This window comes from Gambusia affinis, linkage group LG06 (genome assembly GCF_019740435.1).
Source record: "Gambusia affinis linkage group LG06, SWU_Gaff_1.0, whole genome shotgun sequence".
In the NCBI taxonomy this organism is placed as follows: domain Eukaryota; kingdom Metazoa; phylum Chordata; class Actinopteri; order Cyprinodontiformes; family Poeciliidae; genus Gambusia; species Gambusia affinis.
In genome coordinates, this window is record NC_057873.1 from 24,705,396 (window position 1) to 24,717,921 (window position 12,526).

Sequence of the window (12,526 nt, forward strand, 5' to 3'; positions counted from 1 at the left end):
AAAAAAACCCCTAACTTTTGTGTAATCCGCCCACCCCTGAAGACCTAAAGAATGTTCTCTACTGATCTGTCTGTTCTGTCATCTCAGCACTAGAGGAGTGGAACAATTGCAGGAGAAGATGAGTTGATAAATTGAAATTCTCATTCTCGAACTCTCATAGTAGCTGAACCGCTGTAGCTCTGGCTGAACGCTCAAGGTTGCTGTCCTGCTGAAATGTCAACCTTGGGTTCAGTCTCAAATCTTCTGAAACCTCTAACAGGTTTCCTTTAGGCATCGTCCTGTGTTTAGCTACATACACCTTATACAGCAGCTTTGTACCGGTATCTGCTACAGAAACGTGTCTCCAGAGCATGATGCTACTACCACCACTTTCCACTTAGGTTTTCAGGGAGATGTGCAGGATTCATTTTACGTTTAAATATTGTGAACTTTGGTCAAATCCGACCAGCACACATCCTCTATATACATCACATTTTGGGACCATGAACATTTCGATATGGATGCTTTTTTTTTTTTTTTTTTTTACTCCCAAGCTTTGGATTTAATCAAGATTTGTTGCCAATAAATTTCTGTGAAGATCTAATGTGTGAGGACATTTGATCAACTTAGCCCCGACAAAATGCATTTAAAGTTAAATGCATTGTTGCTCCTGTTAAAATAGTTAGAAAAGGCATATCAGTCCGGTCTTTACATGAAGATAACAAAGTTCTGTTAATAGTGTGCACTAATAACTAGCGCTGGAATAATTTTCAGTCAGCCAGCGACTGATTGGTGGCTAAACCTCAACCAGGATCACAGGCTGCTGGAAAGGAAAGGTTTCCTGTGCATTTTTTTATTATTATTATTTCAAACATGCTCAAAAACATTTGTTATGCTACAAATATTTAGAAATAACAGGCTCAAAAGCAAAACAATTAATAAATAGGAAGCTTCAGTTGCTCTTCTCTGTTAGCAGGTAAAGCCTGGCCGCTTTGGTCAGAGTTTTCTCCAAGGTTTCATTAATGCAGAGAGAGTCCAGCTGGTGTTGCGTTTAATGGGAATCCATCCAAGTTTTTTAACAGCTCTGATGGACACTGGGCAGCTATTTCAATGCCACTTTTATACACGATTCCCTCGTGAATAGTGAATTTATAGTCTCATGCTCTTCACGTTTAATGGGCACCTGGAGATAAAAAGGCAACAGGGGTAATTTTATTTGCTGCTTCTTTTGTTTTTTTTTCTTCAAATGTTTAGTTTTAAAAATGATGAAATGTGGTGCACTGGCTGTGCATGATGGAGTCAGCTGTTGATAAAAGCAGCTGACCTTTGACCCATCTCGCCAGGGGTCAGCAATTGAAGCGATATATTCGGAGAAACTGATGACTGAGAATTTTAGTTATAAAATTGGAAAAAAAATTGCATACAAATGATCAGTGTAAGCTTGAAATGCTCCACTATCTTATTTGATAAGTTGTAAACTCGCGTCTGAATGGTTAACACATAAATAAATTAACTTGTGCCCAAAACTGATTAAATTTTTATGTGTATTTGTATTTGTAAAACTATCTGATTTTAAAGAAAACTGTTTAGCATAAGAGAAAATGCACAAACGGTGTGTTCAAACCAATTATTTCTATCTTTTATTGCATTGATAGGAAAAATCCTCACAGTTCCGCAGTGAGCAACAATACAAAGAAAAAACAAGTGTGGCGTAGTACTGGGACTTTTCTCTAAAGAAAAACCAACAGCATTGTTGTCTCCTCTTCCTTCGTCTGTCTCTGTGCATCCATCGCTTCATTCGCTCAGGCCGTCAAGTTGTACAAAACAAAATAACCAGAAAGAACAAGAGTATTTTCACTGTCTGTATCAAAGCAATTATAAAAATAAAAACCTTTAAATTCCAATTCTCCAAATTTTCTTCTCTTTTTCTTTTGCCATCAAATTCTACAGGTTGTCAAGAGTTAACAAGTCCAAGTACAGAAGTTAAATGAACTGTATTGCACTTTGATACAAACATGCCTACAACCTCCGTTTGCTCTGTGCAAATGTGTTCGGGTAATCCAACATCTACCGTATAAACTAGTGCATAGTCATGCTTGACATGTTCACATGTAACATGCACAAACATATATGTAAAGTTCAAAGTGGTTCTCTGCTAAAACTGACCTCAAATGAAAAATCCTATCAGAGGCATTTTTAAACGACACAGTTAAGGAAATTCCACTGAAAAGAGGAGGAAGACTTTCATTTGAGAGATGAAAAGATGAACCCCATCTATTAAACGTAGCCGCTTCGTTATCTACACATTCAAAGGATGCAAAGAAAGACATTATTTCTCTGCTTTTACTTTTTCTTTTTTGCGTCATTGTTATTGTACATACGTTGGACAGTACAACACAAGGACAAAGATTACAAGATTCTGTACAATCTGTTCAGGAAGCCATTTGAAGGGAGCCAAAGTCCCCAAGTACATTTACACATTAGGGAGAATATAGACAATACACAGCCAACAACATCATTCTTGACAGGAAAGTGGACATTTCATACAGGTGGACATTTCATGCATTCAGGTCCAACCGTGGATTATATGCAACATATCACTTACAGTATATTGTAGACTGTTAACAGCCCAGACATGTCGATAAAACAAGTGCAATATTTCATTTTAATGGTCTTCTGGCATTTGGTATAAATGAATCTAAAGAAGGCTAAGCACTTTGTCCTTCGTTCCAGGTCATGGTACAGTCACACCTACAACCTGAGTAGAAAGTAGACTTCAGGTTCAAATTCTGAATGAGAAGTGATGCCAAGAGAGAGAGAGTCATCTGTATAGTACCGATCTCTGAAATGGTCCACGTTGCCATAACGTACCGATGTGCAGGCTCCTTCAGGGAGTCCTCGGTCCTCCAGCTCATCTAGGTAGCCTGCTATGTAGGAGCCAGTGGAGTGTCTGTTAGGTGGCTGATTCTGCAGGGATGGTTTGTTCCTCCATACTACTCCACCAATGCTGTCACTGTTACTGATCGCCACCCCCGGGTGAGCTTTGAGGGCCTCTTGTCTCTCGCGGGCACGGCTGTTGATATGGCGCACTCGGCTTTGGCTTCGCGAAGACAGGCGTCGGGCAAGCATAGGAGGAGGGGAATCGTCCGTATCTCTGGAAACAATTGCAGACACACTTGCTTCTTGGGGTTGTGCCGGTTGGATTTTTGCTTCTTGTTGCAACTGAGTTGACTGTGGTCTTTCCTTGAGACCATCGTCTAACTCTAAGCTAACCAGTCTGCGCAGCTGTTCTGTAAGGGGATCGCTAGACTTTGAGTGAAAAGAGTGTTTGCCTGTTGTATCTATAGGCTTTGGCCTTGTTGTATGAGGAGTGATGAAACTGCGACTAATTATGTTGTACTTGCTTTGAAAGTTGCAGGAAATGTCTTCAGAGGTCAGGTCCCCGAGAGACTTAGACTTGCATGGCTTACGGGCTGTGGAGTCAGTGATAGACAGTGAAGACTGTAGATAAGCTAATGAAGGACCTGAATTTGATTGCAGTGAGTCTCTGACTTTGGACGGTTGGTTATGTCTGCTATGATTGAGGTTGGTCTTGTATTTCCCAGTCTGTAAAACCTGTGTTTGACCTTGGCTATGTAGTTGGACATTTTGAGAAGTTTTAGACTCTAATGAGGGCATAATACAACTATGGTCGAGCTGTCTGTGCGATGCTTTACATTCAGAAGGAGAGCATAGGGCTCGTTGTCTGGACATGTTCTGAGATACAGAACATTGACGCAGAAGACTTTCAGCAGAGGAGAAACCATTGTGGAATCCTACCCTCTCTGTAGTAAATTGATTGTTTTCTGGTCTTTCTTGATGAGACCCGTTAAAGAGGAGCGTCGAACTACAGCTCCTTAAGTCGGATGTTTGGCTGTTGTTAAGTAAGTCAGAGGTGCCCTTAGGTATGGGGTAGCTGTTCTGACGAAGAGCACTGGGGTTTAAGGGTCTGGAGCTGATATAACTCTGACCTAGTGGAAGTTGTGAGCTGTTTTGTTGATGGTGATTAGTCATTTGACGGCATTGCTTATTCACTGGGAATGAAAATTGTGAAGATGCTAGATGAGATGATTGTGTTGGGTTCGGTGGTAGGGAATACTTTCGAGAGAAGTCGTGATTTTGGTAAATAGCTTGATGTTTAACTGGACTTGAAAGCCTACCCCAGTGCTTGCTTTGGTTTGGGATGATCTGCAATGGATCTTCATCAACGTTTAGCTCCACTTCTGTAAACGACTCTCCGGTTGAATGGTGGAGAATCTGAACGCAGTCACTGGAGAAGGAGCTCATGTACCTTTCAGAAGTACCCCGTTCTGTTTTAGGTGCTGCCAACGGAGCATCTTCAACCTCCTCATAAATCCTTTCCTCTGGCTCCACAACTTCTTGTCTTTCACCCCGCATTCTTTCCACACTGCTTCCTTTCCCTAAGTTTTGAATAGTTTTTACAGGTGAGGACCCCAGACTGCTGGAAGGCGTGCTCCCTGTAGTATCTGCTTGAACATGGACCGTCTGCTTTCTCAGGTTGTACACAGACACAGGCGTCAAAACTTCTTCATCCAGGATAGTGTAGACCTCTTCAAGCTCAGCAGTTTCTGGGCTCGAGATGACAGCTGCAGCAAGTTTATCTTTATTCTTGTTGGGTGAACAAATCCTATTGTGTACATGACTGGACTTTTGGGAGTTTGTCAACGGTTTGTCTTTAGGAGATGCCATTTTGTGTATGAGAGGAGACCTTAGATCTTTTCGGAAATTAGGTGAAGTAGCCCTAAAGTTCAAGTGGGATGAGGTGATGGTCTGAGATGGTGTAGTTAAATTCCTTAGATCACCAGTGCTCTCAAACTGATCAATTAAAGCAGAAACAGAGCAACAAGTGTCTTGTTCGTTGCCTAAAGACACTCCGTCAATGAGTCTAGATATAGTGCTATCATGTAAAGAGCTGGGAGCAAAGCTTGTTCCAGAAACAGCTGGCAAAGATGACGGTGCCGAGGAAGAGGAGGAGGAGCTTGACGGTGCAAGAGTGAATGTTGTACTATTTGATGATGTTTCTGGTTTATCCGATGTTGTTTGGCTATGTGTTAAAGGAGACCTAGAGGCAGCTTTCTCCATTTCTTTGGGGAAGTTATTGGATTTGCTTTGTTCTGACTGGTAATTGACATATACTTCTTCCTTTCTTATCCCCTCACCACCAATAACCAGATAGGAAGTCTCCTCTGCTTGATCACGCTCTTTCTTTCTGTTTGTCTTTGAAGGAGCAGAGACAAGCGATTTAACAGAAAACGATGGGTCAAAGAAAGCATCCACGGAGGAAGACCTGGGCCTGTCGAATCGGGAAGCTCCTGTGGAAACAGAAAAGGCAGCGAAAAGCTCAATGAATATGGGCTAACATGTTACACTGGAGACAGAACTCGAGGCTCCAGGTCAATTAGCCCCTTCACCGATTCGCACCAAGTAGGCGTTTTGTCCCATTTTGCACATCTCGTAACTGTAACCAAAATATTTTAAACTTTTTTTTTTGGTTTACTTCTCTTGTCAGCTACAAATTCAATGAACTTTGGAAATAAACAATTATAAAAATGTTTCACTGTCAATGTTATTGTATATTGTCGTAAAATATTGATCAAACCAAGTAATTTCCCAAGTTGGGGATGAATACACTACCTGTTCTATCCTATATATTTTTTTAGCATAGTTACAAAAAACATTTGTTCTTGCAGTAGATTGTTAGTAGAAAAGGACTTAACTTTTGAAACATATGAATTCAGAACATCTGGATATAAATATTCACTTGTAAACACCAGATCTCTGGTAGGAAACCTTTTCTTTTCGTATTCAAAACAGTCTTGTAAGACCAAAACTGTTTGTGCACGAGAGGCCAAACGGACAACATAATTGCCACCAAGACTATAAAGCTTACAAGCAAAACAACAATTGACGGGTCAGCCATGGCAAGGCAACATTTATACACAAACAAATGGACCAGCAAGAACAACAGCCAAGGGAAAGCTGAAACAATGGGTCTTTGAGGTTGCAACAATAAAACTAGGAGACACTTTTCCAGATATCAAACATGGAAAATGGTAAAATGGGGTTGGTTTGGTAAAATGGGAGCTGATGGCACATTAATGAATCTCTCAGACCATTTTCAAACCAAATACACTGGGTGAATGCAATGCTTGCATGTTTTTGATCAATGCCGCCTTCAGACAATAGTATTTCTCATTACCTGGAGGGATTTCCTAGTCAGTTCTCTACTATAAAGAAACACAGCAAATGAAGATGGGACAGAAAAAGCATGTTAATGTCTCATGGAGATTAGGCCGCGGTCCAACAGTTCACAAGGTTACTGTGCATGTAGCTGCTGCAGGAGAAGGACAGAAAAGATCTTAGATGCACCCTGTGGTAAATCGGCTGGATTGATATACCCTTATTTCCCCTCTTACCAAAAAATAACAGCATCAAATTATTAGACAAATTATAAATACAGACAATTCCAAGTAGTAGTTTGTATATAAATTGTATGAGTCTAAAAATCTTTTAACTTGGATTAGTACAAAAATACCCACCGATGATCGTGTCTGCACCCACATCATGCTGTTCCTTGTCTGGGGAGCAGATTGAGAGCTGCCCCTGCAGAAGTCTGTCTAATGGCATGGAAACAGGTCTATGGACAAGAGGGGCTCGAGGCTGAAGTGGCTTCTCGGCCCCTTCTGCCCTCGCTGAGAGCCCTTCTCCTCCTGAAGCCCCCGCATCAGTGCCATTCCTGTGATCAGATATCGAAGCCACAGACTCCGATAGCGCCATCTTAGTCTTCTTCCGGCCCTTTGCCGGGGCGCTGGCTGTTCGACGCAGGAGGTGATCACTAATAGAGCGCTTCCGAAGACCAGAGGCGTTCGTGTCCACAGAGGACTTGGAGGAACGGTTGAAGAAACCTCGAATGCCTCGTAGTTGGTGACCCTGAGTACAGGTGCATCAGAAATAAGAAATCAGCAAAAGACGTACTCAGCTGTAAATGTAACAGACCAGACTGTCCCTGAAAGTGAACTTACTTTTGTAATTATATTCAAAAAGTGAAAGGAAATGTTGAAACTTTGACAGGCTTAAAATGTCTCGACATGACTTATATAGCTGTACATTTCTTCTTTCATCAAGTACTTTTATGCATTTATTGACTTTAGAAGTGCACAACCATCAATAATTGATTCCCTCTGCAGTAGTTGCTACAAAGGGATTGTTATGGAAGAAAAAACTCCTAATTACCAACAGAAAAATGTTCCCTATACAGCTTTAGTATATAAAAATTTTGCAAATGTACTCTTACACTTCCTTATTGTACACTGTAAAAACAGATGCACTTCTGACATGCAGAACACAAGCTTTTACACGTCACGAAAGCGAATGACAATGAGTGAATCAAAGAGTGAATTTTATGGACACATGTAGACGCTCGTGAACTGAACTTACATGCTTTTAAAAACACGTCCTACAGCTGGCAACCTTACACCCCAGGTACAGCAAATGTGATGCAAGGAGCTGTTTATTTGTGCATGCATGCCATGCTGTTACCATTTTGTAAAAACCAACTAATTTGGCAAGCAGACTGCGAGCTGACGAAAATTCAGCCACCAACATTTCCTTTGGATGTACAACTGCACACAAACTGCATGCATTGCTTCTTCATGCAGCACCGCAGAGAGCTCAGGGGCCCCATATACCTTGCTGGTTCCTAAAAAGTGCATTATGGTAAAGCTTGGGTTCAGGACAAGAGGGCTCCACTGGAGAGAGAAAATAGTGGAAGGAGCAGAGCCTCAGTTGGCTGATGTGTTGAGAAGGAATGACACGTGTTTCTCTCCACGATATAATTTCAGCTGGCAAAAGTGACTAAAGGCAAACGCTGTAGAGCTCTTACCTTCCCATAGACGTCATGCACTGACACGTGCACAAAGATGGACGCCTCAGTCAGGCCCTCCAGGTAGACATGTCTGTAACCTGTTGTTGTGAAATAAAATACATTAAGGGGAAGGTGTGTTTAAGAACAGTTGTCATCACCCTGTCGGTTGTAAGGTAGCCGTCTGAGAGGTTACGAATAAATTGTAGTGAACATTGTGAAATCATGTTGTCCGATAATAAAACCCCACAAAGAGATGCATTTAAGTATATCACAGTGCTTCAATTAAGCATTAAGGAGAAAACGGCAGAGTTGTGCACAGACCAGGCATCAGGCTACTGAAGGCAACAGTCCGTTGACCAATGAAGTCTCGTCCAATCGGGTCGTGGTCCCAGACAAGGAAACGCACAAGAGCCAGCTCAGCCATGTGAAGTGTGAAGGACAGAGTCTCCTCCCACACTGGATTAAAACCTGAGGACGATGTAGGTTCACAATGATTAGGATCTGCATCATTTCTGCATCTCTTTGATTACACTTCTGCAAAGGCTGAGATTGTAGTAACACAAATGATGTATTCTGTGTCAGTGATCACTGCCTGCGTTGATAACCTAATCTTAAAAAAAAGATGTCAAGGTTTGATGATTGCTTAATTTTTTTTTCCTTCTCCACAGAAACAACAAAGAAATGCTGAAACCATCCGCAGCTCCCATATAAGATTGACGTCCAGTGTAGCTTGTAACGCAAGCTGGATTTATTTGGCGTTATGCTAACTGCTGATATCCATACAAATCAATAAAAATGACTTTTATTCCAGCCTAGGCATTCAAGCACTGCAGAAACACGCTCAGCTGCATAGTAAAAAGCAAAACCGCACAACTGACATTGCCCCTACAAAACGCACGCTACATTTTTACAATTCAACTGCCCAACTACAATTACATGTTAGCATGAATTGTTTGTGTAATGTGAAGTAAAATGATTCAAAAACCTTTAGAGCCAATAAAACCTAACGCTAAATCCAAGTAAACATTGCAGAGACACAAGGCCACCGACTCATTCGAGTGTGTTTTCTTACCGTTGTCATCAACAACTCTCGTCTGTTCCTTGCAGCAGTCAATGGGCAAACCAATGATCTCCACTTCAACGAATGGGTCGATGATCTGAAGACGGCAGAGATAATCAAAATTCTGCTGCGGCCCTCGTCTTATTTATGCTGTGAGCAAGTTTTACGTTCCCGAGCAGTCGAGCGCGAGAGAACAGAGTGTGTGTAGAAACAATTACGCTCGTCAAAAGACAGAATGACAGATGGAGAATGCGAGAAGGCCGAGCTCTGCCTTTACCTCGCCGCGGTCCCCCAGCATGGAGTCCGGTGGTTTGGGCAGCTGCTGTCCACTAATGATCTTGAGTATGAGCTGTTTCTTGGGGTAAGCTGGAAGTGGGTCATCACTGAATGGGTTGAAGGAGCCTACAGGGAGTAAAAGATGGCAGAGCAGCAACTTTAATTAATGTCATCATTTAATCCTAACATTAGGCCCTCTGTCCCCGTCGTTTCCTCTGAGGGAAAGTTTTTTTTCTGGGCTTTTCCCACAATCTACAAGCCTTTACAGCTCTCCGGTTATGTAAAAAATAACAAGTCTATTGCAGTGTAACACCTCAGATTCTCCATTTTAGGATGTTTTGTTGACTCACACACAGTGTTGTAATATATTTGCTATCTTGGCTTTACCAAACTTAAAGCAGTTTTACTTTCAGCAATGTGGGGTTTCTGGGATGTACCACGTTTTCATTTTGATTTCATCTTCTGAATAATAATACGTCACGTGACTTTTTAACTTTGTTCAGACTCCAAAGTAAGTAACCACAAAGACATCCAATGATCAGAGCCTGAGCTGAGAGACTTCCTCTCTGTGTTTCCTCTAGAACAATAACGGGTTGTGCCAAGCTAATGTGCCAAGCTAATGTGCCAAGCTCATCGGCCGAGCTAAAGGCTAGAAGTGTTGAAAGTCCACACCGGGAGTCAGTCGGTCTTGCACAACAAATTCTGCAGAGTTCAATCAACTATGCCAAGTCTACTTGGTCCTTTTCAGAAATGGCATTAATTTAACTCTTACAGAATTATTTCAACAAGTAGTTATAACTACTTCAAGTGTTAAAATTACTTAATTTCTTGAGTAAAATGAACACCAATTCTGGTAAGGACCAAATAGACTCGGCATAGTGTCGATTTAACTCTGCAGAATTTGCCGTGCAAGCAAAAACTTGATTTTGGTTCACACAAGTGAAGAAGGTCAGTTCTTTCTCTAGTGGTGGTTCTGGTCCAGAAAGCTGCCAAATCACAGACACTTCAGAAACATTGAATTTCTCCATTGTTGCACTTGTCTCTTTCAGATCAATATTGGGTCTTAGTGATCAGATTTCTAAGCCATTAAACCTCTCTGAGCTCAAGAGAGATAGTAAAATTCTCCAAGTAAGAGAGCAAATAATATTTTGGACACTCGGTTTTTATGTGATTCTCCTGGGAGGTTGCAATAGCTGCAAATCCAGCACTAGTATCTTCACTGTAATCTTGGTGCTTTTGACTTAAATACCTGGTAAAAAGACTACAATTTTGATTGAAAATAAAACAAATTCTTAAGTACGTTGTTTTTTCTTGCAACACATAATTTGAGAAACATACTACTTCCACAGCCTCACTAATAAACTGTACCTGTATTTTGGTATTTTTGGGCTTATTCAGTGGATGGTTTTACCTTTACACATCGGAGGGGGCTTGAGGACGTAACCAATATCTCCATTCATCATGAACTTGGATCTGTTGAGCTGCATCATTCTCCCGTCTGTTTGATAGTTTAGTGCAACTAAAAAAAAGAAAAAACATACACACACAAAAAAAACATCCAGTTAGTTATGAAATTTCACCTAAAGGCCACTTACACTTTGATACATGAGTCTGCATTGAGGGGTAAATTAAAAGATAAATAATTCTCAGTTTGTTTATAGGGTGAAACAGTGGTTGGATTTATGGCTTCGGGTCGGGTTTGGCCAAAATTACTTTCTTTATGGTCATGTCGGACCGGGCTCAGACTTCTGTGATGAGTTTAATAAGCCTCCAATACAAGCAGCACAGATAAAACCAAATGTTTGGTCTTACGTTTGGTCAACCAGACATTTTGTTTTCATATTTAATCACTACAGAGCCCTTTGCCGTATTTAAAGGTTTCCTGTTTTTCATCAGATGCTTCTTGTCTGAGTTTGATTTTGGTTCCTCATCCAAAAACAAGAGTCATTACATGAAATCATCTGTGTAAACACGTTTCACCCCAAAGCTTTTCCCAGAATTACTGGCCACTGCTGGAGAAGAAAGCTATATGTTTGCGATACAAGATGCTGTAATCAGCGCCTTAAACACACCATCCCCTTTGTGAATCATGGAAATGGCGGCTTTAAACTTTCGGGATGCTTTTCTTTAGCCGTGGCAAGAAAGTTGGTCCCTTAGAGCCTCTATAACACACGACTGTCTTTGAGATTTAGCTACTGACTGAAACGCAACAAAAAAAAGCAAGACAGTTTGAGAGGTGTGAATAATTTCATGCAGTAAAATCTGAAATAGACAATTCAACTTCTCACCCAACTGACAACCAACGTTCCAGTAGAACTGCGGGTTAAAATTAGACGAGTCGATGCGATAGGCTGAGGGGTAAATCCTCGACAGCTGCCTCTGGTTGAAAGCCAGGAACTGCTCGGCCCTGTGATTGACCAGAGATTGCGCTCTGGTCTCACTGAAAGACAAAACGTCACCTGGAGTCCCTAAAAAACAACAACAACAACAACAACAACAACAACAACAGAGGCAGGGAGTGAGAAAATGTCCACAGGGGGTTGAGAAGCATTGCAATTTACGGCTTGTGTGTGTGGGTGTCGGTTTTGTTTCACCTTCATTTAAGCACTCCTGCGAGGCGACAGAATTGGTGAACACCACCAGGTTTGACAGATCTCGACTTAGTTTCATTGTCTTCCTCTTCCGTCCGCCCCTGAAAATACATTTCGAAAAGCAGGACAGGAGAGCGATCAGATCGACTTTGGTCCGTCTCACTGACCCATTTACAGTGGAAATTCGTGACGGGGTAGAGAGGATTGTCCATAAGAGGCAGCTTGCAAACCACAGGAAAGAGCATCAAAGGCAAAAAGCTTAATGGGAACCAGCACACACGCTGTGCCGCAATACTCTCTCATTATTGCACGAGTGCATCTACAAGTCACGCATGTACGTCCTCAGACAAACACAGTCAGACGCATTTAAGGGAGCCGAGATAACTCCCGAAGACATTCATACACGAATCTTCACACAGGAACAAAGAGAAGGAGGAAAACTTGAACAAAGATTCAGAAATAACAGCAAGCTAAAACGTCTTGTTCGTTCAATTTCCACTCACAAAGAACCGGCTTAATCTAAACGTCTGCAGAATATGAATTCAGGTGAAACAGCGGCAAAGTGACGGGCAATCAAAGCGAGAAGAGTCACACAAAGACCGAATATGCAACATAAAAAGCAGAATAGAGAACAACAAACTGCACAGTAAGAGCAACAATTCAACACAAATACTGTGAAAGTATAAAAAGTAGCAT

The 12,526-nt window shown here is 41.5% G+C and overlaps 1 protein-coding gene across 7 annotated transcripts in view; it reads right to left on the reverse strand.

Moving 5' to 3' along the window:
- Positions 1 to 2,308: 2,308 nt before the first annotated feature.
- plch1 (phospholipase C, eta 1) overlaps positions 2,309 to 12,526 on the reverse strand; it is a 69,407-nt gene continuing 59,189 nt past the window's right edge. For 4 of the 7 annotated variants that reach the window (XM_044119628.1, XM_044119627.1, XM_044119629.1 and 1 more), the window contains 10 exons: positions 11,834 to 11,931; positions 11,528 to 11,707; positions 10,651 to 10,758; positions 9,241 to 9,365; positions 8,976 to 9,060; positions 8,225 to 8,371; positions 7,922 to 8,001; positions 7,728 to 7,787; positions 6,579 to 6,969; positions 2,309 to 5,351 (listed from right to left, as the gene is read on the reverse strand). In XM_044119628.1, coding sequence (XP_043975563.1) covers positions 2,731 to 5,351; positions 6,579 to 6,969; positions 7,728 to 7,787; positions 7,922 to 8,001; positions 8,225 to 8,371; positions 8,976 to 9,060; positions 9,241 to 9,365; positions 10,651 to 10,758; positions 11,528 to 11,707; positions 11,834 to 11,931 — 3,895 coding nt within the window. In that variant the 3' untranslated portion in view covers positions 2,309 to 2,730. Of the gene's footprint in view, positions 5,352 to 6,238; positions 6,267 to 6,578; positions 6,970 to 7,727; positions 7,788 to 7,921; positions 8,002 to 8,224; positions 8,372 to 8,975; positions 9,061 to 9,240; positions 9,366 to 10,650; positions 10,759 to 11,527; positions 11,708 to 11,833; positions 11,932 to 12,526 lie in introns of all 7 variants that reach the window. The other 3 variants (XM_044119633.1, XM_044119631.1, XM_044119630.1) reach the window with 3 other exon arrangements.